This window comes from Zeus faber (genome assembly GCF_960531495.2).
Source record: "Zeus faber genome assembly, chromosome: 5".
In the NCBI taxonomy this organism is placed as follows: Eukaryota; Metazoa; Chordata; class Actinopteri; order Zeiformes; family Zeidae; genus Zeus; species Zeus faber.
The window spans coordinates 35,738,840-35,766,370 of NC_137192.1; the positions used below are offsets into that span (position 1 = coordinate 35,738,840).

Sequence of the window (27,531 nt, forward strand, 5' to 3'; positions counted from 1 at the left end):
AAGTGTTTATAATAATAATAATAATATAATAATGTAAGTGTTTATAATATTAATATAATAATGTAAGTGTTTATAATAATAATATAATAATGTAAGTGTTTATAATAATAATAATAATATAATAATGTAAGTGTTTATAATAATAATAATATTAATATAATAATGTAAGTGTTTATAATAATAATAATAATATAATAATGTAAGTGTTTATAATATTAATATAATAATGTAAGTGTTTATAATAATAATATAATAATGTAAGTGTTTATAATAATAATAATAATATAATAATGTAAGTGTTTATAATATTAATATAATAATGTAAGTGTTTATAATAATAATAATATAATAATGTAAGTGTTTATAATAATAATAATAATATAATAATGTAAGTGTTTATAATAATAATAATAATATAATAATGTAAGTGTTTATAATATTAATATAATAATGTAAGTGTTTATAATAATAATAATAATATAATTATGTAAGTGTTTATAATAATAATAATAATATAATTATGTAAGTGTTTATAATAATAATAATAATATAATTATGTAAGTGTTTATAATAATAATAATAATAATATAATTATGTAAGTGTTTATAATAATAATAATAATATAATTATGTAAGTGTTTATAATAATAATAATAATAATATAATTATGTAAGTGTTTATAATAATAATATAATAATGTGGTTTTTTTGTCAACATTAATGGTTAATGGTTGTTGTGTTCCACTTCATCTGATGATTAACTTCCATCACAGCGAGGAGAGATTCTCTGAAACACGTGAACTTATTTTTCATTTGATTATTTTATTTTATTATGAATGAAAAGACAACACATCAAAACATTATTATAAGACACATATTATATAGATATCAAGGCCCGCTGTGTGGCGTAAGGTTGCCTTGGAACTATTTATTTCAGGGGACCGTGTTGGAGGCGGAGCCTCTGGCGATTTGTGACGTCATTGGTTGTGACGTCACGGCACGGGTTTGATATGTTATTGTTTTAGTTATATTATTATAAATTGCTCATATTAATATAACATTCAGCTTAATGGTAATACAGCATTATTATTAATTTTTTTTAAATATTTGTATTATTATTATTATGTTTATTATTGTTATTATTATTATTATTATTATTATTTTAGGTGTGATCTATTTCATTGCTTATTTTAAACGACACTTACACGTTTCGAAAAGTACAAGTACAGTGAAATAACATGAAATACGGATTGTTTAAATTAGAGAATGTGTTTGATTAAGTAAGATGTTTACATGTAACATTTTTTAGCTTTTTTTGGTTTGTTTAAAATGCCACAAATAATAATAGAAGTCAAGCAAGGTTTGGAAATAAATTCTCACCCCTAAACCCCTGGAAAAAAAGAAAAAAGTATGTCAAATATTTCAGTATCAATATTTACATGTTTTGTTTTACGCAAAACAAAGCCGAACAATCACAAAACATCTGACAGTAAAGTGCTCCGTGCGCCCAGATTCCATGGTTCAGAAGTAACATGTTCAATAAATATAAACGTGATATTGTTACTTTGATAGCAATGGTGGGGAATTTTAAATCAAAGGTATTTACTTTATTTGTCACAAAATATATATTTAATAGGGTTGAAAGTGCCTGTGCTGTCCAATGAAACCAGTAGACCTTGAAGAATGGAAAGAATATAATAAAATAAAGATAAAGAATAATAAAATAAAATAGATAAAGAATAGGCAGATATACTGTCTTATCCTTTATCTGACTATTGATATATCTATATCAGTGTAGAGGCCTGTTTTAAATTGCACGTATTTCTTTATCGTTTGTATTATGTCCCTGATTTTCTTTTCTTTTATATAAAGCATTTTATGTAAAGCACTTTGAATTCTCTGGGTATGTAATGTGCTGTACAAATACATATAAACTTGCCTCACCCGTACAGGTATGTATAATACCAAACAATAAAATAAGACAAACTGTGGAATGGGTGATTAATAATAGAGGATTTTGAGGGACCCCACAACTCACCCAGTCTATGTGTACTCTTTCCAAATGCTTATTCTAACTAAATGCAGATATAAATAAATACTTGTGACAGCGTGTACAGTAAATGGTGAAGGTTAATGTATCTTCTGAGAGTGTTTACAGGCCCTATGCTACTTTGTAGAAACACTCACAGTCACTATATGCTTCAGTTACTTATGGATTATACCGCGTTGGAATAAGTCAATTAACATGATCAACAATTAACAATACACTTCAAATGAACAATGATCAATAAAATTGGACAACACCTTTAAACATTTTATTCAAACATATGGACAAATATTGCAATATATTAAATTGTTTCAGCAATAATGCATCGATTTTATAATTTGTTTAACTTTTTATTTCCTGTGCAACGAAACCAGCCAGAGCTTCAAGTGGCTGCTGTACCTCGTGGTGACCTTAAGGTGTCGCTGTGTTGAAACCGGAAAAAAGCCCCAAAGCCTCACAAGCTCCGCCCATCAGCAGCTGAGTCATTGTGTTTTGGTCCGGCAGGCTCCGCGGTCCGGCAGGAAACTGGGTTTGACACCGTTTGTTCCGCTCTAAAGTCACGTTACACAGTGGTGTTTTAAAACAGGCCCAGAGTTATTATGGGAAACAACTAAGGGATGTAATAAAATGTTCATTTTCAGATTCTCATAATAAAAAAATATAATAATAATAATAATAATAATAATAATAATAATGTTAATATTATTATTATTATTATTATTATTATTATTATTATTATCTTTTATCACTTCAAATATTTTCAACCTATAATTTCAGCATGAAAGTATAATTATTATATCAAAATTCAATAATCTCGTAATTGGTTGATCCCTCGTTTCCATCGCAGTTACATCAGACTACATCTCCCGTCGTGCCTTGCGCGGGGCGTCCATTCCAACATGGCGGCTCCCTTGGTTCTGCTCTTCGTGGTGTCGGTGTCGGTCCGTGCCGCCCTGTTCAGGTCCAGCCTGGCGGCCTGGATCTCGGACAGGGTCGAGGTGGTTTCTCCGTTAAACTCCTGGAAAAGAGGTGAGTCAGCACCAAAGACCAGCCCCCGGGCCCGGCGGCGACGGGCTGGGAAGCAGCCTCTCAGGGCCGGTTCCCAACTGGTCCGACTGGTTCGAGGGAAGATGGCGGACGGGTTAGCGCCGAGAGATTCATTTAAATGACCCGATTAAATCACATCATCATCAATCTCCTTCCGTGGAGGTGGATGTTCTGTAAATAAGCTTTTACCCCCATTCGAGCCCTAGAGACATCCCTGTTCCATGTTTACCCTGTTACACCTGAGTATAGTTTCATTCCTATATGTCTGTCTGTCTATATGTCTGTCTGTCTATATATCTGCCTGTTTGCCTTCCTTCCTTCATGTCTGTCTGCCTGTCTGCATGTCTCTCTTTCTGTCTATCTATCTGTCTGTCTATCTATATCTATCTGTCTGTCTGTCCAAGTAAAACATTTATCCGTCCATTGGGTCATACAAACATAGATCATACATACATACATACATACATACATACATACATAGACCATATATACATACATAGTACAAAGACCATACATACATAGTACATATACACATAACCCTAACCCATACATAGTGCATAGACCATACACACATAGTACATAGTACATAGATCATAGAACAATGTTGTCCGTCCATGTAAAAGGTTTCTATGTTCACTGGGACTTGAGGCTCTTACTGTTTTGTACTTTTAGGGCGTTCTGCTCAGAATGGAGTGTGAATCCGGTGTGAATCCCTGTCTGCTGTGATCTTTTTCTTTACAGTGGTGGAAGGTTTGGCGCTGCTGGACCTGGGGATATCCCCGTACTCTGGAGACGTGTTCCACGAGGTCTCACACACACACACACACACACACACAAACGCACACACACACACAGATAGATTAGCTTGGTACTGAAGCACAAGCTACTGCAGATGTTTGGATGTAAACAGTTCAACTGAATCAGATTTTGATGTGAAAGAAGAACAACACCAGGGACTGTAGCACTGTAACACCTTCATTTCAATATAGTACCTATCATCAATAAATAATAACCTTTAAATTACAAATAATAACCTTTAAATTATAAATAATGATGATTAATAATAACCTTTAAATTATAAATAATAACCTTTAAATTATAAATAATAATGATGAATAATTACCTTTAAATTATAATTAATAACCTTTAAATGATAAATAATAATGATAAATAATAACCTTTAAATGATAAATCATAATGATACATAATAACCTTAAAATGATAAATATAACCTTTACATGATAAATAATAATTATGAATAATAACCTTAAATGATAAATAATAATAATACATAATAACCTTAAAATGATAAATAATAACCTTTAAATTATAAATAATAATGATAAGATGATCAAGATTTAGATGATCAAGATTATTATTATTTTATTTTTATTCTTTTATAATAATTGATGATTATTATTTATTTTCTGTTTATTTTATCTGAGCTATTTATCATTTAGTGTGTGTGTGTGTGTGTGTGTGTGTGTGTGTGTGTGTGTGTGTGTGTGTGTGTGTGTGTGTGTGTGTGTGTGTATATGTATGTATGTATATATATATATATATATATATATATATATATAATTATATTTATATCATATTATACATTATATATTATATCATATTTTATATATTATATTATATATCAGATATTATATATTATATATCAGATATTATTTTTTCAGTGTTGGTTTAGTTCATCCGGTGTTTTCACACATTATTAATCAGATACTGAAGGAAAGCTCACTGAACTCTCTCTACTGTGCAGTGAATGGAGTGTCTTTCTTTCTTTCTTTCATTTGTTCTTTCTTTCTTTCGATCGTTTCCTCTTTCTTTCTTTTTTCTTTCTTTCTTTCTTTCTTTCTTTTTCTTCCTCCCAGACTCCGCTCATCCTCTACCTCTTCCACTTCCTGATAGACTATGCAGAGATCACCTTCATGGTGAGTCCAACAATGATTATTTATTTTTCATGCTCATATTTCATGTATATTTGTGTTTTGTGTTTGTCTTTGTTAAATAAATATTATGATGCATAAAGAATGAATCATTCTGCTTTCACAACAACAACAACACTGCTAAACGTCAATAGATGGATACATTTTGGTTGTTTGCTTCATGTGGACGTCTCTCTCTCTCTCTCTCTCTCTCCTGCTCACTCTCTCCCCCTCCCCCTCACTCTCCCCCTCTCTCTTCCCATCGCTCTGTCCATCTCCCTCTCCCTCTGACTCATTCCATCTCCCCCCTCTCTGTCTATCTCCCTCTCTCCCTCACCAGATCACAGATGGCATCACTGCGCTCGCTCTCTATTTAGCCATGAAGGATTACAACAAACAAGTGGTGAGAAAATATCCCAAAATGTCCGAGGCCTCTGCAGATGGTTCAAATGAAATATCTACTCACTCTAGTATTTGCATTTTTAGTTGTTTTGTTTTAGTTGGATTCATGGATTTTAAATATAATTTTTTTTATGAATAGATTTAAAAATACCATCTAAAGGTTGTCATTGAGGTGACCTCTTTATCAGCTACACCTGTACAATCCAGTGTACAATCCAGTGTACAATCCAGTGTACAATCCAGTACAGCAGCTGCTTTAATGAAGTTAAAAATGTTCACTTTTTGTTGATATGGGGGGCGTTCCCTCCCTGCTGTTGAATAAAGCCTGTTTCCCTGCAGTTCAGGAAGCAGAAGTACGCTCTGGAGGCAGAGCGCTACCCGCCCGACGCCCTGGAGCTGATCCGCACGCCCAGCGAGATGTTTTACATCCCACTCAAAGTGGCCATGTTGTGAGTACTGCTGCAAGAATCCAACACAATGTGACCCTGGCGAGAAGTGGAGGGTACTGAAAGTAAAAGTACTTCTCATATAGCAACTATTAACTCAACATAATAATCAAAAGTAAGTTGTAAAATAGGTAATACTGAACTTCTCTTCTGCAGATCCTGATTACAATTTACAACAAAATAGGACATACTGTATGTAGATATAAATCCAGATGTTTATAATACACACGACTGTTTTGGGGTAAAGTCTCGGAAACGGAATATACTTGAAAAATGTAACTAAGTACTTGAACTCAGTGGTGACTGCACAGTTGACTCCGCTCCTTCCCTGTCTCCCTGCAGCTACCTGCTGAACCCGTTCACCATCCTGTCCTGCGTCGCCAAGTCCACGTGCGCCCTCAACAACACGGTGATCGCTCTGTTCATCCTGTCCACCATCAAAGGTCCGTTTATCTTCAGCTTCACTTTGTTTCGGTTCCATTAAAGCAGGAAGCAATAATAAATCATAATAAATAAAAGTAATAAATAGCAGTAGTAATGATATTAAATAACGATAATAAATCATAATAAATAAAAGTAATAAATAGCAGTTATAAATGATAAAAAATAACAATTATAAATAACAATAATAATAAATACAAATAATAAATAACAATAATAAATACAAATATAAATAACAATAATAAGTGAGCAGAAGGACGAGGGGCTGGGTCCAGTGCGCCGCCCAGCCGCCATGTCAGTGTCTGCCCCGCCCAAAAAAATCCACAATCCAGTAGAAAGTAGTTGAGTCTTTCCACATGTTTTTAGCAGTGACTTTCTAACGTCTATGATGTGTTCAGCAACAAATTACTGAATTCACTTCACACACACTTTAAATTGTATCAACAAACAAAATGGCGTCTTTTTGTTGCAGGAAGTGCCTTGCTCAGCAGCATCTTCCTGGCCCTGGCCACGTACCAGTCCATCTACCCACTCACTCTGTTCGCCCCTGCACTGCTCTACCTGCTGCAGGTACTCGCACTCTACTCTGCTCCACCCCTTCTCTACCTTTACTCCACCACTACCTCCTCTCCACCCCTTCTCTACCTCTACTCCACCTCTACCCACCCTTCTCTACCTCTACTCTACCTCTACTCCACCCTTTCTCTACCTCTACTCCACCTCTGCCTCATCTCTTCTCTACCTCTACTCCACTTCTACCTCTACTCCACCTGTATCTCTACCCCACCTCTACTTTACCTATACCTCTACTCTACCTCTGCCTCATCTCTTCTTTACCTCTACTCCACCTCTACCTCTACTCTACCTGTACCTCTACTCCACCTCTACTTTACCTGTACCTCTACTCTACCTCTGCCTCATCTCTTCTCCACCACTTCTCTACCTCTACTATACCTCTACTCCACCCCTTCTCTACCTCTACTCCCCCTCCACCTCTGCTCCACCCTTGCTCTACCTATACTCCACCCATTCTCTACCTCTACTCCACCTCTGCCTCATCTCTACCTCTCCTCCGAAGGAATCCACCATTTTAATCAATATCTTGATGAATATGCAATTTTATTGATTGATTTTTCGATATCATAATTAAGCCGTTCTCCATTATTTGTTGTTTATCTCCTTCCCTCCCTCCCTCCCTCCCTCCCCGCCTCCTTCTCCAGCGGTTGTACATCCCCGTGAACCTCCGTCGTCCCAGCTTCTGGCTCTTCACGCTGCAGTTTGGCTCCATGTTCCTGGGAAGCCTCTTCATCCTCGTCTGCCTCTCCTTCTTCCTGCTCGGCTCCTGGGACTTCCTGCCCTCCGTCTATGGCTTCATGTGAGAGAGGGTGGGGGTTCTATTCCTGAGAGCAAGGCACTGTCACTGCAGGGTGGGGGTTCTATTCCATGTGGTGTGGCTGAAAAATACATTTATTATAAAAAATTTAAAGTAAAATATTAAAATACAAAGATATGAATTCCATCAAATGTATATTATTTATACTTCATGCACTCCTTGCTGCCATTTTATTTATTTTGTTTTTATTTTTATTGAATAAAGATTAATAGTCGCATTCTCTCTCCCTCCCCTCTCTTCCTCACCCATCTCCAACCCTCTCCCCCTGTCCCCCCCCCCTCCCTCCCCCCCCTCTCCCCCTCCAGTCTCTCTGTTCCTGACCTGACTCCCAACATCGGCCTCTTCTGGTATTTCTTTGCGGAGATGTTTGAACATTTTCGTCTCTTCTTCCTCTGCGTCTTCCAGATCAACGTCTTCTTCTACACCATCCCCCTGTCCATCAAGCTCAAGTAGGTCTTCCAAACACATTTTATTTGCATTTATTTTAGTTTTTAGTTTTCAAACTGGCAAAAAATGGCGGCTCATTTGGAAGCATTGTCCCAGATCTCCCAAATTCTCCCAAATCTGGTGATGAGGAGTACAGCCGGAAAGAAGGGAACTGGCGAAAGTGTCTAGCGCTCGGAAACCGTTGAACCCACAGACACAAATGAATGATGGTTGTATTCGGGGTTGTCCAGACATGCTTTTGTCCAAGTTCTATCCACATCAGCCTATATTCGTAGGAGGAGTTAGTAAACTTTCTCCACTCGGTTGGTGTGTATTGGTCACTTCGTGCGGGATCTATGCGTGTCGAGACGGGAGTCAGCGGCAACTAATGCTGAGTTCTATGGGAACTCGGAAAATTGTAATTCGTGTCGGTAGGAAATTATGCTGCGTTTCATGGGAACTCAGAAAACTCTAGTTCATGACTAACGCGGCCACTTGCGTTGCTGCCTGCTGATATGTTTATTATTATTATTATTATTATTATTATTGTTATTATTATATATTCTTAGATACTCTGATTATATGTTATTATATTATATATATTTTTTTTTAGATATTACTCTGTGGGGGCATTACATAGAATTTATTCATGAGTTAACAAAATATGGACATTTAAAAGTAAAATTACGTCATAAGCAGCTTGACAAATACACAAAACCGATTTACATTTAATTAAATATAGAATCTGTGTCAGGGTCTCCTCGTGCTCCCTGGGACTGGGATATGCTCCTCGGGGCCGGGCGTGGGTGTTGCTCCCCGGGCTTCCGGCTTCTCTGCGGGCTTCTTCTGTGGCTGCGGGGCGGGGCGCTCGGGGCTTTCCTGCAGCCGTGGGGTGTCAACGCAGCTGCGGAGCTCAGGGGGGGCTTCAGGGCCCTTTCTGCTGCTTGGAGGCGCCACGACATTATAGCAACCTTATACACCAGAACCAACTGGGATAAGTCCTGTACACACACACACACACACACACACACACACACACACACACACACACACACACACACACACACCACCAGCACCTGCCTTGAACACACCCCGAACACCCTCCTGGTTGCATCCCTCTCCTTTTCTCCCTCATTTACTGCCACAACTATGACAGGAAGAGGTCACGTGACCAGTTGCTGTTCTAGTTTTCCTGGACTTGGTCGATACATGTTGTCGCCTGATGTTTCTATGTTTATGTTTTTTCATGGACATGTTGTTGTTGGTTTCTATGTTTTTCCATGTACATGTTGTTGTTTGTTTCTATGTTGATGTTTTTCCATGGACATGTTGTTGTCTGTTTCTATGTTTATTTGTTTCACCCGTGGTGATTCTCCCTCTTGGTGTAGTGATGATGGTTATTTGTTTAAAGGCCAGAACACGGTAAGATGGTTCTCCAAAGAGGGGGTTGCTGGTGGTTCTGTGCTCTGCTCATCTCACAGCTCGTCTCAGGACAGAGTTATTCAGAGTTGTTGCAGCAGATGTTGATGACTAAAGAATGAATAAAGAGTTTCATTGCAGGTTGACAAGGTCAACTCCACTTGCAACTAACTCTGTCCTACATGTAATAGCATACAAATACTGTGTTGTATGCCCAGCACAGGGGAAAAATATTGTGTGTGTGTGTGTGTGTGTGTGTGTGTGTGTGTGTGTGTGTGTGTGTGTGTGTGTGTGTGTGTGTGTGTGTGTGTGTGTGTGTGTGTGTGTGTGTGTGTGTGTGTGTGTGTGACCCACTGCAGGGAGCACCCGGTCTTCCTGATCTTCATACAGATGGCCGTGGTCTCCATCTTCAAGTCTTACCCCACAGTGGGCGACCTGTCGCTCTACCTGGCCTTCCTGCCGGCCTGGAGCCACCTGTCCAGGTGTAAGTGCTGCTAAACTAATTGTAATAATGATTTTTGAATATTTAATGCTCTCACGGTAGAAATGTTTCCATTCAAACTGTTAAATATTGTGATATATGGAACCATGTTTCATAATGTTTAATTACATTAAATCGTCATTGTACAAGTGTGTAATAACTGTAACAAGCTCTTACTCTATAGCTGTATAACAATCGTGTAATAAAGGTGGAACAAGCTTGTTATAATGGTATAACATGTTAAAACTGTTAACTGTGTAATAACATTAATTACCCTTTAACAAGCGCGTAATAAGATAACAAGCAGGTGCATGGTGGTCGTCATGACAACCTTCCTCCTCCTCTGCACCAGTCCTGAGGAACATCTTCCTGGTGTCGTGCGTCCTCCTCGCCTGCGCCGTGCTCTTCCCCGTCCTCTGGCACCTCTGGATCTACGCCGGCAGCGCCAACTCCAACTTCTACTACGCCATCACGCTGCTGTTCAGTGTGGCCCAGGTGAGGGGCGGGGCCATAAACCTCCATTTAATGAAATGAAGGCGACGTTGTCTCTGTTGATTAATGTCGTTAAACGGAGGATTTATCCCAAAACTTAAGCCAGCTTTACAGCAAATCCACAATCGTGCCTTTATTGATGTTTCACATAAAAAAAAATGTATGTCTGTCTCTGTGTGGTCGTTTATTTATTTAGTTGTTTATTGTTTCAAATTGTAATTATTTTCTCTTGGTTAAAGTAAAACAACATTAAGGACAATCGCAGCAAAAGGAAACAATAATAAAAATGACGAACATGGGTTTAGAGTATGGACGGAAAGCTTATTGAGGAATGTGAAGATTTTACAACATGATCAGGTGATGGTGTAATAACTGACTCTCAAAAGTTCTCCTTTCTTTCTCTCCACCTTTTTATTCTACAAACTGGCATTGATATGATTTTTTTTTTTTTATTGTTTTCCTGCAGATTCTGCTGGTCTCAGACTATTTCTACGCCTTTCTGCGGCGTGAACACCACCTGTGCAACGGGCTTCATCGTAAGACCAAGGACGGCTCAGAGGCCACGCTTGTCCTCAAATAACGGACACACACACACACACACACACACACACACAGGATGGGATGAGGAACTTTGACTCTTGTACTCCTGCACCTCCCATCCCTGCGCTTTTATTTTTCTTGTTTTTCTTATTTTGAAGCCCTAACCCTCCCCCAGCATTCACTAAATGGATTTTTATTTTGAAGCCCTGCTGTCCCTGCAACACTCACCTGGGGGTCTTTTATTTTGAAGCCCTACTGTCCCTGCAACACTCACCTGGAGGTCTTTTATTTTGAAGCCCTGCTCCAAACAACAACTCACCTGGAGGAGGACATTCTTTTTTGATCTGAGCGTCTTTATCTCGTAGTCTCGTAGCTTTTTTTTATAACATTTTTCTCCAGCCGTTTCTATTCATTAATTGCCGCAAAGTGACCGTTTTGATACCAATGAAAGAGTGAACATGTACTTGTAATATATTTATTTATTTGCTGCACTGAAAAAACATTATTTAGGTTTAATTCGATTTCTGCCTGGAATTCTTTTTATAAATGGAGGAGCTCTTTATGTTTTTTGATATTGCACATATATGAATGTTTTGCTTGTTTTACTTGTGATTTGTAGGCAAACGGTGATTTATATTTGTTTGTTTTCTTACAGGGGGGTGATGATGAATGACTTTATGAAATGAACAAATATGATATGAATGGTGACGATTAAACTTCAGGTGTTGGCTTTTTTGCCCCTGTTGTTGCATTGCGGGGGTTTCATGATTAATAGAAGGAGAATTTGCGCAAGTATAAATAATTGCTGCTTAACAGCAGCTCACAAATTAGCTATATACAAAAAAGTTGTAATATTCTAGAATCAATACATTAATAATAATATGCAACTATTAATATAGTTATAGAAAGATAGGTACTTTATTCATTCTAGAGGAAAACTGCACAGACTAAGTAAAGTTTACAGAGAGATTGCGCTTTTACATTGGGGTGTATATACAATTAACAGTAAACATTATAAAGATGGAAATATAGAATAAACTTCATGATACAACGGATATAAAGCTGAAAAATAAAACCGTGAGATCTGAAAATGAAAAGTAACAAAACAAGATCTGAAAAAAGGACAATCTGACCATGTGCACACTCCCCGACACCAACGACAAGATAAGGTCAGGGTGAGCAGTGGACAATGAACCTGAAAGTAAAACAATACAAAACCAAATATTCTCTCTCTCTCTTAAAAAAAACAGAAAGAATGAGCCAAAAAATAAACAATGAATATTCAAAATATACAATAATATATACAAATAACACAATATACAAATAAATATACAACAACAAAACCCTGAACAACGCAACTGTTTTCAACTGTGAAGCGTTTTATTCCGGGTCACGCACGCGCACGGGTCAACCCTAGCCCCGCCTCCCGGTTACGAGCCGTCCAATCAGAACGCCTCGTCCCGCCCCCGTTGAATATTCATAGCCTTTCGCGGGCTTCCTGGGTCACGTGGTCGTTTTCGCGCGAAAAGCCACTCGGTCCAAGGAGACGCGGAGAACAGCAACGAGCAGCGACGAGCAGCGACGAGCAGCGCTATGGTGAGTGAAAACAGGCCGTACCTCCTGAGGAGCACGATGTTTACCATCAATCGGAACATTAGCAACAACAACAACAACAATAATAATCATCACGTAACGTACTGACCCTGGGCGACGGGAAGTGCTCGTAGTTCGGTGAAAGCAGCCGTCGCGGCCGTGTTGTTGTTTTGACGCAGCGTTCCAATCTTTCGTCACTGTTTGTGACTTTTGCTCGTATCTCTTCGTGGCGGCGACGCGGCTTTTCTGCGTCCGTGACGTGTTTCCCGCGCCGTGGAAGCGCGTGCGCATTGAAGTGCGAATCCGTCGCGACGCGCGCGCTGCTCCGTTCGCCGCTCCCGTCGTTTCGTCCAAACCGCGAAGCTTCACTGCGAAGGAAGAAGAGCAACGGACGAAGGAGCGTTTGGAACGGATCCGTGGAGCCGGACCAGCCCTGCAGAGCCTGCAGAGCCGGACCAGCCCTGCAGAGCCGGACCAGCCCTGCAGAGCCGGACCAGCCCTGCAGAGCCGGACCAGCCCTGCAGAGCCGGACCAGCCCTGCAGAGCCTGCAGAGCCGGACCAGCCCTGCGCTGACGTGCCAACGCGGCTGATGCTGTGACGTGTGTTTCCGTGAAGCTGTGTTTTCCAGTTGTTTGACGCAGTGTTTATATCACACGCTGCAAACCCACGTGGGATCTAATCCAACAGCATGTGTCTCAACGATGGAATGGAAAGCTGCTTCTATGATAACCTACAGTCGAATCCTCTGATGTTTTACAGTGACATTGTACAAAGTATTGTTCATAGTATTCTGTTTTGAAGACCTCACCTCGCATTAGTAAAAATATCACTCAGGTTTTTATTAAAGGCGTCGTGTGTGTGTTGTATTAACAAGTGAAGCCTCCTCCTCAAGCTCATTTAATTAGCTGTGAAATACAATGTTCTGCACAGAGAAGAAAATAAAACTTGGAAAGTGTAGAACCAGGTGTACATAGAGGCACAAAGAACACACACAGCCCAAAAGAAAGGAGCTGTTCCTTTGGCAGCACATCGTTCATACAGGTAGTTTACTTATATTATTATAATTTGTCTTTAGAAGCTTTTATACAAAGAACTTGTGTGAAGATATTTACTTCATTCTTATTATTTTGACTATTTATTTTCTGTGTTTTTACCTTCATGAAGGCTTCAGGTACCTTTTTTCTAAAAAAATAAATAAAATAAACAACAACAAAAGAAAATGAAGAAAAATCTTTGGGGAGAAAGACGTAAGAATCAATGAGTAGATTTTGCGATATATAAATGAGCCAATTATAAGCAAAGCTCTGAACACATGAAAAACAACACAAGTAAAAATAATTTATTCAGAGACATCGAGTGAATAATATATAAACATCTATTTAAGGGGTTGAACTACTGTGATTGTTCAAAAATGTAAAATAGACTCGCGGATAACGAAATTGGAAAGGTACAATAAACCTAAAAATCACAACTGGAATGAACAGTAAAGACATGGTCATGTACAATAAACCTGACGATGAATTTAAACAAAAAACATTCTGTCCTTGCGTTTTTATTGTATGACCCTGTGGAGGTGCCGGCCCGTCGGGCCGTGGGCCTGGCACCTTGGACTCCTCCGTTCAGCCCGGGCGTCGTTCTCTACATTTCGGGGACGAAACGACGCCGGCGCTGACTCCCTCGCTCCTCCCTCCCTTTCCCTCAGGATTCCTCCGATTCGTTCCACGTGGCCACCAGCCCCGGCCGGGGGTCCCGGCGGGGGGACCCCACCTCCAGCCCCGGCAGGGACTTGCCCCCCTTCGAGGACGAGTCGGAGGGGCTGCTGGGGGACGGAGCGCTGCCCGAGGAGGACGGGGACGGAGAGGATCTGATCGGGGACGGGATGGAGAGGTGAGCAGCTCGCTTCAAAAATGGATACGGAGAGTGAGCGTCCGGGCCCGGGTGGGGTCATCTGAAGGACACCGCTCACAGAAGCATCTTATAATACGTCAGCGTCGCACGTTTTCCCATAAAGAACCGATAGTTTCCTGTTCACTGAATTAATTCTAACATCAATTAGAGCTGCAAGCAGCGATGAGCGGGTCCTCCGCCCGCAAGTGAGGAGGGTGAAACCCGCTAAATCACCTTGGAGGAGTTTGTGAAAGTACAGAGCATCAAAGTGACTGAAATGACGCCTTAAATCCAATATGGCCGACTTCCTGTTGGTGTCCTGAAATTCGTGAGTTTTTGTGGGGGGGGTGCGGGGGGGGGTGAATAGGTTAGTTTTTTCTTTAAATTTTCTAGGGGGCGCTAGGGAGCCATTTTGCCACACCCATGCAGGTACACATAGAATATGAAATGCCACCGCAGGACCGATGCGTGTGCAGAGTTTTGAGTTTGTCAAGGCCCTAAAAAGATGGAAGAGGAAGAAACGGAGCAAAAACAAGAGGGTGTCAGGCTGTGGTGGCTGTTAGTGCTGTGGGCTCGGACCCTCAGTCTCTTATCCACAGCTGATAAATACTGAATTCTGATTGGTCAAGAGCATAATGACCGCTGCCACGGTAACCACTTGTCATACTAGTCTGGTTGTATTCAGTGAGTTTGTGTAATAATAAGGGTAACCTGCAGCCAGACGCTGTTATCTCTAAACAACCTCTTTCAGAGAGATACACCTTGTTCCTCTCTGTTGGTTTGCTGCAGGTCGTCCCTGAAACAAAACACTTTTTCATGGTCCCTGCAGGCGGTTGCCATGACAACACTGAGTGCTGTCATTGGAGGAGGGATTTGATGTAAACCTACGGCGCTGCCATGTCGGATTGCAGCCCAGAGACTCACAGTTTACCTGCCTCCCGCAGAGACTACCGGCCCATCCCAGAGCTGGACCGCTACGAGAGGGAGGGTCTGGACCTGGATGACGAGGACCTGTCGGAGCTGTCGCCCGGGGCCCGAGCGGCGGCAGAGGAGGTGATGAGGAGGAGGGACCGGGAGCAGGGCCTGAGCGGGAGGCTGCGCAGGGGCCTCCTCTACGGTGAGTGGCCGGGCTCCGCCCATCCATCGATGGCTTGTGTTTTGGATCAATCGCGGGGTGAGAGTCAGGTCCCCTTCTCACCACGCCCTGCATCCATGACGGGGCCACTTCCTGTTGCTTTTCCTCCTGATGAGGAAGCAAAAACCGTCCGTCCTGTGAAGGGACGACAGACGATAAAACTGCGTCCTTGCTCCTTCTGCCACAAGTGTTGATGTGCTTTTTACTTCCCGCGTCCAGACAGCGAAGACGAGGATGACGAGCGGCCGGCGGCTCGGAGAAGACGACTGGCAGAGAGAGCAGCGGAGGGAGGAGCCGCGGATGGGGAAGACGAGGAAATGATCGAGAGCATCGAAAACCTGGAAGACATGAAGGTCAGCAGCACAGCATGGACACTAGACGGTGTCCTAGCTCCTAGACGGTGTCCTAGTTTATTCTGTAACTAAGGACACACAGGGTGGTAGTTTCCTTTAAGAAGCGTCCTTACCGCGCTGCCCTGCTGCCTTGCTCCAGGGCCACACGGTGAGGGAGTGGGTGTCCATGGCCGCCCCCCGCCTGGAGATCTACCACCGCTTCAAGAACTTCCTGAGGACGCACGTGGACGAGAACGGACACAACGTGTTCAAGGAGAAGATCAGCGACATGTGCAAAGGTACGAGCCGCTGCTGCAAGGGCTTCTAGGAAATCAACACAGTGCACCACGTAGGACTGAGGCTGGATGAGTGCTGGGAGAGGTAGTCCCAAATGTTTAAATTCCACTGTTTCCCCTTCCAGGCCAAAAAAAATATGATGATGATGATGATGATGATTACTGTCTTTTTCATTGGGATCCAGTCATTTATGCCACACGTGTACAAATTAGGAATGTTAAAATGTGCTGACTAAACCACCGACTGTCTCCATGTCAACAGTAAAATAGAAAATTCTTTATTTAATGTATATATATTTTTTGTATATTTATATATATTTTTTCAAAATGTTCTTAAATCCTTAGTGTTTTCCAAAATAGCCTCCTCAAAACATTAAAAATAAAAAAGGAAGCGAGTGTCCATGGCGACTTTGACTTTCTGACTTTACGTGAGGATGAGCGAGGCAGCGGTGACGTCCTCAGAGCCGCCTTCCACCTCCTTCACCCTCGTTGCTCCGGTTTCTCCTGCTTTCTGAAGTGTGTTTGGTGGGATCCCTCTGCTCTAGTGACACGGAGCCACTTCAAGACGTGGTCGTTGAGTGTTGTGACGACATGTTCGGCCCTGGTCGCTACGTCTTTTCATGTGACTCCACCTTGAATGCCGCTTGGTCGCCTCCGTCCTGTTTGAACCACAGCAAATAAACTTTAGTTTGAACATCGTCGTCGCATCGATGATGTTTGAATCGCAACGACCGTCACGTCCCCATTTAGACAATTTCACTCACATCTGGTTCATGAACACTGAGGAACGTGGCCCCGAGCAGATCTGATAACATCCATCCAGGTGTTTGTTTCCTGTTCAGATGCTCATGGTTCAGATCTCGTCTCCTTTCAGTTGGAGGTGTGAAAGCTGCCTCAATCAGACCTAATCAATAACAAAAGTGATTCCGTCGGATCCAAGATGGAATTTGATCAAATGGTTCAAAGCTGGTTGTGAAAGTCTTCTACTTTGTGTTTTCCAGAGAACAAGGAGAGTCTGGTGGTGAACTACGAGGATCTGGCTGCGAGGGAGCACGTGCTGGCCTACTTCCTCCCTGAAGCTCCCACCGAGATGCTGAAGGTCAGACCAGCTGCTATTCAGCTGTTGTTATCATTATTAATAATAATATTGTTGTTTATTATTATTTTTGTTATTATTCATATTACCATTCTTAATATTAATGTTTAAATCATTATTATTGTTAACATTGTTATTAATAATTCATCGTGGTCCTTGTACCGAAGGTGTTTGACGAGGCAGCGAAGGAAGTGGTTCTGGCCATGTACCCCAAATACGACCGCATCGCGCACGAGATCCACGTGCGCATCTGTAACCTGCCGCTGGTCGAGGAGCTGCGCTCGCTCAGGTGTGGAGCGCGCGCGCGCGCACACACACACACACACACACAACGTACGTGCACACACTGAAGTCAAATTGGATGTTAATGTCAAGGCTTCATGTGTTGATGCTCTGATTCCTTAATGAAGCATTGTCTATATTATAAAAATATGATTTTATATAATGTGTCAGAAAAATGGATTGAGTTGTGTTTTGTGACTCTGCTTCAGAACGAGTCAGGAATGGACTCTTCCAGGAAGAATCCATTCCTGTGGTCCATGTGGTGGTGTGGTGGTCCATGTCGCGCCATCAACATGTCTTCACTTCCCTTTTACAAAGATTGCGCTGTGATGACAGTGCTTTACCTCCGCCCTCCCAGGCAGCTCCACCTGAACCAGCTGATCCGGACCAGCGGTGTGGTGACCAGCTGCACCGGCGTCCTGCCACAGCTCGGAATGGTCAAGTACAACTGCAACAAGTGCAGCTTCGTGCTGGGTCCCTTCTTCCAGTCCCAGAACCAGGAGGTGAAGCCGGGCTCCTGCCCCGAGTGCCAGAGCCTGGGGCCCTTCGATATCAACATGGAGGAGGTGAGGGTGGAGCAGGAATACCTCACCTATATCTAACCCTAACCCTTGTCCAAATCAAACTTTGATAATGTGGTAATTTATTTTCTTTCTACTTGTTGTTGTTGTTGTTATACAATACTTGTAGTACATGTACTTACTTGACTTCTCCCACAGTAAATGGTTTGTAGCTTGGTGTCTCTAGAGCCTACATGTTGTATTCATATCAGTAAAGATACATAAAGAAAACTGTACCTTTTTACACATCGTATATTGAAGAATCCAACCACTAAATTGTATAATATGCAATACATACATTATATAATCATTATTATAATACAATTTATAGTTATTATATAATACAGATTATTATAATATACATACAATATAAATAATACAGTACATACAATAAAAATGAGGATATACAATATATAATGATAATAATTATTATAATATAAAATACATATAATATACAATCCAAACAATATATAATTCACAAAATGTCAAGTTATGATTGAAATGTTCTATCTTATTAGGTCTTTTTATATTGAAGAATTCAACATGTAAAAGGATGGCGTATGGTTGTGTCCCTCCCCAGACGGTGTACCAGAACTACCAGCGGATCACCATCCAGGAGAGTCCGGGCAAGGTGGCCGCCGGCCGCCTGCCGCGCTCCAAGGACGCCATCCTGCTGGCCGACCTGGTGGACGGCTGCAAGCCCGGCGACGAGATCGTGAGTGGAGCAAACAAAGGTACAGGGATCACCTCCACCCGAACACATCAAAGTAAGCTCTGTCATTCCCGCGGTGTCAGGAGCTGACCGGCATCTACCACAACAACTACGACGGCTCGCTCAACATGGCCAACGGCTTCCCGGTGTTCGCCACCGTCATCCTGGCCAACCACGTGGCGCGACGTGACGACCGCGTGGCCGTGGCCGAGCTCACGGACGAGGACGTCAAGGCCATCGTGGCGCTGTCCAAGGATGAGCGCATCGGGGAGCGGGTAAACGAAGCCCCCAAATATCAACACTTTAATGTGCTCATCCAGGCCTTGAAATCCTGTTCAGTTCACTTTTGACTGATGTCATTGCCTTGAAAAGATGTTTCTAGGTCTTGAATTTGAATTCATGACATCATAAACATTCTTTCTGATTTTACTTATTTTTTTCTCAAAATCCAAGTTCTTCAATGTTTTTGACGTTCTAAAAGCTGAACCCCACCCTCCTCACCCTCCTCCGCCCACAGGTCTTCGCCAGCATCGGTCCGTCTATCTACGGCCACGAGGACATCAAGAGAGGCCTGGCCCTGGCGCTGTTCGGAGGGGAGCCCAAGAACCCAGGTGGGAACCAGGGGATGAGGGAGGGTTTGACTGGGAAAGAAACTGTGTAAAAAAAAAAAAAAAAAAAAAAAAAAAACCTAAATAAACAACACACACCCCCCCCGCCCCCCCAGGTGGAAAACACAAGGTCCGTGGTGACATCAACGTTCTGCTCTGTGGTGATCCAGGAACTGCCAAGTCCCAGTTCCTCAAGTACGTACGCCCCAAGTTAACAAGTCGCATCTCTCAAAAAGGAGGATTTAGCGCCAGAGGGAGCCCTAGCCCATCATAACCTGAGCAAAACAAACCAAGAGTTCAGCGTCAGAAGCGTCTTGAGTGTTTTAGTTGAGAGCTAAAGGCATCACAGCATATTCATTTCCACATGACACTAAACACTGACATCCCCACCTGAAGCCCCGCCCATGTTTGGAGGTACGCTGTATGATACTGACAACACCACGACTGTCATTTGCTTCAAGTTAATCAAACCAAATAAAACTATTCAAATTTCAGTGCTTGGAGAAACATCCACTTTTCCAAAATGGGAGATCTTTATTTGAACAAGGGCAAAAAATTTAAAATAAATCCCTTAAATATATTTAATCAATAAATTAAAAAAACATTTAAAAACACGTGTGTGTGTGTGTGTGTGTGTGTGTGTGTGTGTGTGTGTGTGTGTGTGTGTGTGTGTGTGTGTGTGTGTGTGTGTGTGTGTGTGTGTGTGTGTGTGTGTGTGTGTGTGTGTGTGTGTGTGTGTGTGTGTGTGTGTGTGTGTAAAGAACAGTTTAAATAAATAAATCCCGTTTTAAATGCATTTATTCCCTCTGACTTGAATGTTATTGTGAGCCCCTGGTTGCTATGGTTTCCAGGTATGTGGAGAAGGTGGCCAGTCGGGCAGTTTTCACCACCGGACAGGGGGCGTCGGCGGTGGGTTTGACGGCGTATGTCCAGCGACACCCAGTGACCAGGGAGTGGACACTGGAGGCCGGAGCTTTGGTGCTGGCTGACCGCGGGGTCTGTCTGATTGACGAGTTCGACAAGGTGAGAACAAATGTCAAAACACCACACTAACAGGCCCCCAAAACACACTAGCAACACGGAAAAATGTCCCCAATAGATACCAAAACTCACAGCCAATAGTCCCCACTACATACCAAAACTCACAGCCAATAGTCCCCACTACATACCAAAACTCACAGCCGATAGTCCCAACTACATACCAAAACTCACAGCCGATAGTCCCCACTACATACCAAAACGTACACATCCCAAATGTCCCCACTACTGACCAAAACGTCCTCCTCCAGGTGAACGACGCAGACAGGACCAGATATCCAAACAAACTTAAACATCCCAAAATGTCCCCACTACATACCAAAACTCACATACCCCAAATGTCCCTACAACATAGCACAATTTACACATCCCAAAATGTCTCCACTACATACCAAAACTCACATACCCCAAATGTCCCTACAACATAGCACAACTTACACATCCCAAAATGTCTCCACTACATACCAAAACTCACATACCCCAAATGTCCCTACAACATAGCACAACTTACACATCACAAAATGTCCCCACTACATACCACAATTTACACATCCCAAAATGTCCCCACTACATACCAAAACTCACATGCCCAAAATGTCCCCACTACATACCAAAACTCACAGCCAATAGTCCCCACTGCATACCACAATTTACACATCCCAAAATGTCCCCACTACATACCACAACTTACACATCCCAAAATGTCCCCACTACTGACCACAACTTACAAATCACAAAATGTCCCCTCTACTGGCTAAAGCGTCCTCCTCCAGATGAACAAAGCAGACAGGACCATTACATTACATTGATCAGACGCTTTTATCCAAAGCCACTTACAATTGTTCAATCACCGACGGACGCAGCCATCAGGAGCAATGAGGGGTTAAGTGTCTTGCTCAAGGACACTACAGCGTGCTAGCAGGAGGAGCCTGGGATCCAACCAGCAACCTTTAGATGACTAGACCACCAGCTCTACCGCCTGAGCTACCATCCCCACTAGACCAGACATCCAAACTTACTCCAAGCAAACGTAGACATCCCAAAATGTCCCCACTACATACCAAAACTCACATACCCAAAATATCCCCACGACATATCAAAACCTACACATCCCAAAATGACCCCACTACATACCAAAACTCACATACCCAAAATGTCCCCACTACATAGCACAACTTACACATCCCAAAATGTCCCCACTACATACCAAAACTCACAGCCAATAGTCCCCACTACATACCAAAACTCACATACCCAAAATGTCCCTACAACATAGCACAACTTACACATCCCAAATTGTCCCCACTACTGACCAAAACGTCCTCCTCCAGGTGAACGACGCAGACAGGACCAGACCTCCAAAGAAACTTAAACATCCCAAAATGTCTCCACCACATACCACAACTTACACATCCCTAAATGTCCCCACTACATACCACAAATTACACACCCAAAATGTCCCCACTACATACCAAAACTCACATACCCAAAATGTCCCCACTACATAGCACAACTTACACATCCCAAAATGTCCCCACTACATACCAAAACTCACATACCCAAAATGTCCCCACTATATACCACAACTTACACATCCCTAAATGTCCCCACTACATACCACAACTTACACACCCAAAATGTCCCCACTACATAGCACAACTTACACATCCCAAAATGTCCCCACTACATACCAAAACTCACAGCCAATAGTCCCCACTACATACCAAAACTCACATACCCAAAATGTCTCCACCACATACCACAACTTACACATCCCTAAATGTCCCCACTATATACCACAACTTAGACATCCCTAAATGTCCCCACTACATACCACAACTTACACACCCAAAATGTCCCCACTACATACCAAAACTCACATACCCAAAATGTCCCCACTACATACCAAAACGTCCTCCTCCAGGTGAACGACGCAGACAGGACCAGACATCCAAACAAACTTAAGCATCCCAAAATGTCTCCACCACATACCAATACTTACACATCCCTAAATGTCTCCACCACATACCACAACTTACACATTCCTAAATGTCCCCACTATATACCACAACTTACACATCCCTAAATGTCCCCACTACATACCACAACTCACATACCCAAATTGTCCCCACTACATAGCACAACTTACACATTCCAAAATGCCCCCACTACATCCCACATCTCGCAGCCAATAGTTCCCACTACATACCAAAACTTACACATCCCAAAATGTCCCCACTACATACCAAAACCTACACATCCCAAAATGTCCCCACCACATACCAAAACTCACATACCCAAAATGTCCCCACTACATAGCACAACTTACACATCCCAAAATGTCCCCACTACATACCAAAACTCACAGCCAATAGTCCCCACTACATACCAAAACTCACATACCCAAAATGTCCCTACAACATAGCACAACTTACACATCCCAAATTGTCCCCACTACTGACCAAAACGTCCTCCTCCAGGTGAACGACGCAGACAGGACCAGACCTCCAAACAAACTTAAACATCCCAAAATGTCTCCACCACATACCACAACTTACACATCCCTAAATGTCCCCACTATATACCCCAACTTACACATCCCTAAATGTCCCCACTACATACCACAACTTACACACCCTAAATGTCCCCACTACATAGCACAACTTACACATCCCAAAATGTCCCCACTACATAGCACAACTTACACATCCCAAAATGTCCCCACTACATACCAAAACTCACAGCCAATAGTCCCCACTACATACCAAAAAGCACATACCCAAAATGTCCCCACTACATACCAAAACTCACAGCCAATAGTCCCCACTACATACCAAAACTCACATACCCAAAATGTCCCTACAACATACCACAACTTACACATCCCTAAATGTCCCCACTATATACCACAACTTACACATCCCTAAATGTCCCCACTACATACCACAACTTACACACCCAAAATGTCCCCACTACATAGCACAACTTACACATCCCTAAATGTCCCCACTATATACCACAACTTACACATCCCTAAATGTCCCCACTACATACCACAACTTACACACCCAAAATGTCCCCACTACATAGCACAACTTACACATCCCTAAATGTCCCCACTATATACCACAACTTACACATCCCTAAATGTCCCCACTACATACCACAACTTACACTCCCTAAATGTCCCCACTACATAGCACAACTTACACATCCCAAAATGTCCCCACTACATAGCACAACTTACACATCCCAAAATGTCCCCACTACATACCAAAACTCACATACCCAAAATGTCCCCACTACATACCAAAACTCACATACCCCAAATGTCCCTACAACATAGCACAACTTACACATCCCAAATTGTCCCCACTACTGACCAAAACGTCCTCCTCCAGGTGAACGACGCAGACAGGACCAGACATCCAAACAAACTTAAACATCCCAAAATGTCTCCACTACATCCCACAACTTACACACCTGAAATGTCCCCACTACATACCACAATTTACACATCCCAAAATGTCCCCACTACATACCAAAACTCACATACCCAAAATGTCCCCACTACATAGCACAACTTACACATCCCAAAATGTCCCCACTACATACCAAAACTTACAGCCAATAGTCCCCACTACATACCAAAACTCACATACCCAAAATGTCCCTACAACATACCAAAACTCACATACCCAAAATGTCCCTACAAAAATACCAAAACTCACATACCCAAAATGTCCCTACCACATAGCACAACTTACACATCCCAAATTGTCCCCACTACTGACCAAAACGTCCTCCTCCAGGTGAACGATGCAGACAGGACCACACATCCAAACAAACTTAAACATCCCAAAATGTCTCCACCACATACCACAACTTACACATCCCTAAATGTCCCCACTATATACCACAACTTAGACATCCCTAAATGTCCCCACTACATACCACAACTCACATACCCAAATTGTCCCCACTACATAGCACAACTTACACATCCCAAAATGCCCCCACTACATCCCACAACTCGCAGCCAATAGTTCCCACTACACACCAAAACTTAGACATCCCAAAATGTCCCCACTACATACCAAAACCTACACATCCCAAAATGTCCCCACCACATACCAAAACTCACATACCCAAAATGTCCCCACTACATAGCACAACTTACACATCCCAAAATGTCTCCACTACATACCCAAACTCACAGCCAATAGTCCCCACTACATACCAAAACTCACATACCCAAAATGTCCCCACTACATAGCACAACTTACACATCCCAAAATGTCTCCACTACATACCCAAACTCACAGCCAATAGTCCCCATCACATACCAAAACGTACACATTCCGAATTGTCCCCACTACTGACCAAAACGTCCTCCTCCAGATGAACGACGCAGACAGGACCAGTATTCATGAGGCGATGGAGCAGCAGAGCATCTCCATCTCTAAAGCTGGCATCGTCACGTCGCTGCAGGCTCGCTGCACCATCATCGCTGCCGCCAACCCCATCGGTGTGTGATGGTGTATTGTGGGGACATGCGTGTGTTTAATGTTGGGAAGTGTTGGTGTATAGTAATGTGTGTGTGTGTGTATTGTGGGGACATTGTGCAGTTATAGAGTTTGACAGATGTTCTTCCTTTTTGTCGCTCTTCATTTTGGTGTGTTGTGGTTGTGTATGTCCATAAACAGGCGGCCGTTACGACCCCTCGCTGACCTTCTCGGAGAACGTGGACCTGACGGAGCCCATCGTGTCGCGCTTCGACGTGCTGTGTGTGGTCAGGGACACGGTGGACCCGGTGCAGGTACTCGCACACCTGCTGCTCGCACACCTGCTGCTCTCTTTTCGTGCTTTGGGTCGTGTTCGTGTTCGGAGCTGAACCGTGATCTACTTCCTGTTCAAGGACGAGATGCTGGCGCGCTTCGTGGTCGGCTCCCACATCAAGCATCACCCTGGCAACAAGGAAGGGGGCGTGGCCGGCCTGGAGGAAGTGGTTCTGCCCAACTCGTCCGACGTCCCGCTGATCCCACAGGAAGTACTGAGGAAGTACATCATGTACGCCAAGGAGCGGGTACGAACACACACACACACACACACACACACACACAGCAGGACCTTAACTAGGGCGTCGGCCATTTTGTAAAAATGCCACAAACACAAGCCGTTTCTCAATACCAAGTACATGAAGTCCAGACTTGCAGACTTGGTAGTTGGACTGGGGAGTACAGACTCCCAGGGACCAACACCATGACAACCGCTAGGTGCCAAATGCATTGTGGGATACTTGTCTGTCCCAAGTCCACACAAGTCACCACCCATGCATCCGCCATCAAATGGGCGGAGCATCTACATCCTGGCATTTGGACTGGACTTGGCTTGATGCGTACTTTGAATTGGAGCAGTACTTGGGCTGCGACTGATGACGTTTCACAAGTACACAAGTACAGACGAGTACACACATTGAGAAGTTCCCTGTTACATGAAGTTCAGTCCAAATGTCCCAAAATCGACATTAAAACCAAGTTTTACTGTGAGTGTAAATAGGACCTTTTTACAGTAGATTCATGTTGTTGTTTCCATAGATGGTGGTTTGTAATCTGGTATCAGGTCATTTTTAAATGTTTTATCTTTTTATTTGAAGTAGAATTAGTTGTTTTCTGAGAATGAAACATAAATAACAACAACAACGTTTTCAGATCCATCCCAAACTCAACCAGATGGACCAGGACAAGGTGGCACGCATCTACAGCGACCTGCGCAAGGAGTCCATGGTGAGACGCCTGTCTGTCTGTCTATCTGTCTGACCGCCTGTCTGTCTACCTGTGTGACCGCCCGTCTGTCTGTCCCACAGGCCACGGGCAGCATCCCCATCACGGTGCGTCACATCGAGTCGATGATCCGCATGGCGGAGGCCCACGCCCGCCTCCACCTGAGGGACTACGTGATGGAGGACGACGTCAACATGGCCATCAGGGTGATGCTGGAGAGCTTCATCGACACACAGAAGTTCAGCGTCATGAGGAGCATGCGCAAGGTGTGTGTGTCCTTTAAAGTGGGAATCCGTAGCATTTTGTTGAGAATAATCCGTCACATGTGAAGCGTTTACGTGGTAGTTGTTTCGAAACAGTCGTAGTTGTTACCGTGTGAGAAGTCAACTGAGTGAAGCTTGTTGTGTTCAGTAAACTGTACATGTGGATGAACATTCACTAAAGTGTGTGTGTGTGTGTGTGTGCGTGCGAAGACCTTCTCTCGCTACCTGGCGTTCCGCAGGGACAACAACGAGCTGCTGCTGTTCGTGCTGAAGCAGTTGGCAGCGGAGCAGGCGTCGTACCAGAGGAACCGCTATGGGGCCCAGGGCGACGCCGTGGTGGTGCCAGAGCGGGAGCTGCAGGAGAAGGTCACCGCGCCGCACCCTCCACGACGCCGCGCCCGACACCACACCGTCGCGCCCGACACCACACCGTCGCGCCCGACACCACACCGTCGCGCCCGACACCACACCGTCGCGCCCGACACCACACCGCCGCGCCCGACACGACACCACACCGCCGCGCCCGACACGACACCACACCGTCGCGCCCGACACCACACCGTGGCGCCCGACACCACACCGCCGCGCCCGACACGACACCACACCGCCGCGCCCGACACGACGCCACACCGCCGCGCCCGACACGACGCCACACCGCCGCGCCCCACACGACGCCACACCGCCGCGCCCCACACGACGCCACACCGCCGCGCCCCACACGACGCCACACCGCCGCGCCCCACACCGCGCCCCGCACCACACCGTGCCCCACACCGCGGCCCGCACCACACCGTGCCCCACACCACACCGTGCCCCACACCGCGCCCTGCACCACACCGCGCCCCGCACCACACCGTGCCCCACACGATGCTTCTGCTCAAT

General features: G+C 43.4%; 2 protein-coding genes across 2 annotated transcripts in view; both read left to right on the top strand.

Annotated features, from left to right (window-relative positions):
- Nucleotides 1-2,944: 2,944 nt before the first annotated feature.
- pigu (phosphatidylinositol glycan anchor biosynthesis, class U) lies at nucleotides 2,945-11,779 on the top strand (the record flags this gene model as incomplete). The annotated part of the gene is made up of 12 exons (XM_080000007.1): nucleotides 2,945-3,074; nucleotides 3,834-3,898; nucleotides 4,970-5,029; nucleotides 5,364-5,426; nucleotides 5,765-5,874; nucleotides 6,214-6,314; nucleotides 6,785-6,882; nucleotides 7,533-7,687; nucleotides 8,011-8,154; nucleotides 9,910-10,034; nucleotides 10,384-10,526; nucleotides 10,990-11,779. The coding sequence occupies 12 exons, from the start codon at nucleotides 2,945-2,947 to the stop codon at nucleotides 11,101-11,103; spliced, it is 1,308 nt and encodes a 435-aa protein (XP_079856133.1). The 3' UTR covers nucleotides 11,104-11,779.
- An 829-nt stretch (nucleotides 11,780-12,608) lies between these two features.
- Nucleotides 12,609-27,531, top strand: part of mcm2 (minichromosome maintenance complex component 2) — a 15,452-nt gene continuing 529 nt past the window's right edge. The window contains exons 1-19 of the mRNA XM_080001436.1: nucleotides 12,609-12,659; nucleotides 14,360-14,544; nucleotides 15,489-15,661; nucleotides 15,899-16,032; nucleotides 16,172-16,310; nucleotides 17,309-17,406; nucleotides 17,571-17,692; nucleotides 18,044-18,251; nucleotides 18,826-18,960; nucleotides 19,041-19,232; nucleotides 19,475-19,568; nucleotides 19,682-19,760; nucleotides 20,417-20,588; nucleotides 25,005-25,131; nucleotides 25,310-25,422; nucleotides 25,522-25,689; nucleotides 26,315-26,389; nucleotides 26,470-26,652; nucleotides 26,860-27,015. Coding sequence (XP_079857562.1) covers nucleotides 12,657-12,659; nucleotides 14,360-14,544; nucleotides 15,489-15,661; nucleotides 15,899-16,032; nucleotides 16,172-16,310; nucleotides 17,309-17,406; nucleotides 17,571-17,692; nucleotides 18,044-18,251; nucleotides 18,826-18,960; nucleotides 19,041-19,232; nucleotides 19,475-19,568; nucleotides 19,682-19,760; nucleotides 20,417-20,588; nucleotides 25,005-25,131; nucleotides 25,310-25,422; nucleotides 25,522-25,689; nucleotides 26,315-26,389; nucleotides 26,470-26,652; nucleotides 26,860-27,015 — 2,556 coding nt within the window. The 5' untranslated portion in view covers nucleotides 12,609-12,656. The remainder of the gene's footprint in view (nucleotides 12,660-14,359; nucleotides 14,545-15,488; nucleotides 15,662-15,898; nucleotides 16,033-16,171; nucleotides 16,311-17,308; nucleotides 17,407-17,570; nucleotides 17,693-18,043; nucleotides 18,252-18,825; nucleotides 18,961-19,040; nucleotides 19,233-19,474; nucleotides 19,569-19,681; nucleotides 19,761-20,416; nucleotides 20,589-25,004; nucleotides 25,132-25,309; nucleotides 25,423-25,521; nucleotides 25,690-26,314; nucleotides 26,390-26,469; nucleotides 26,653-26,859; nucleotides 27,016-27,531) is intronic.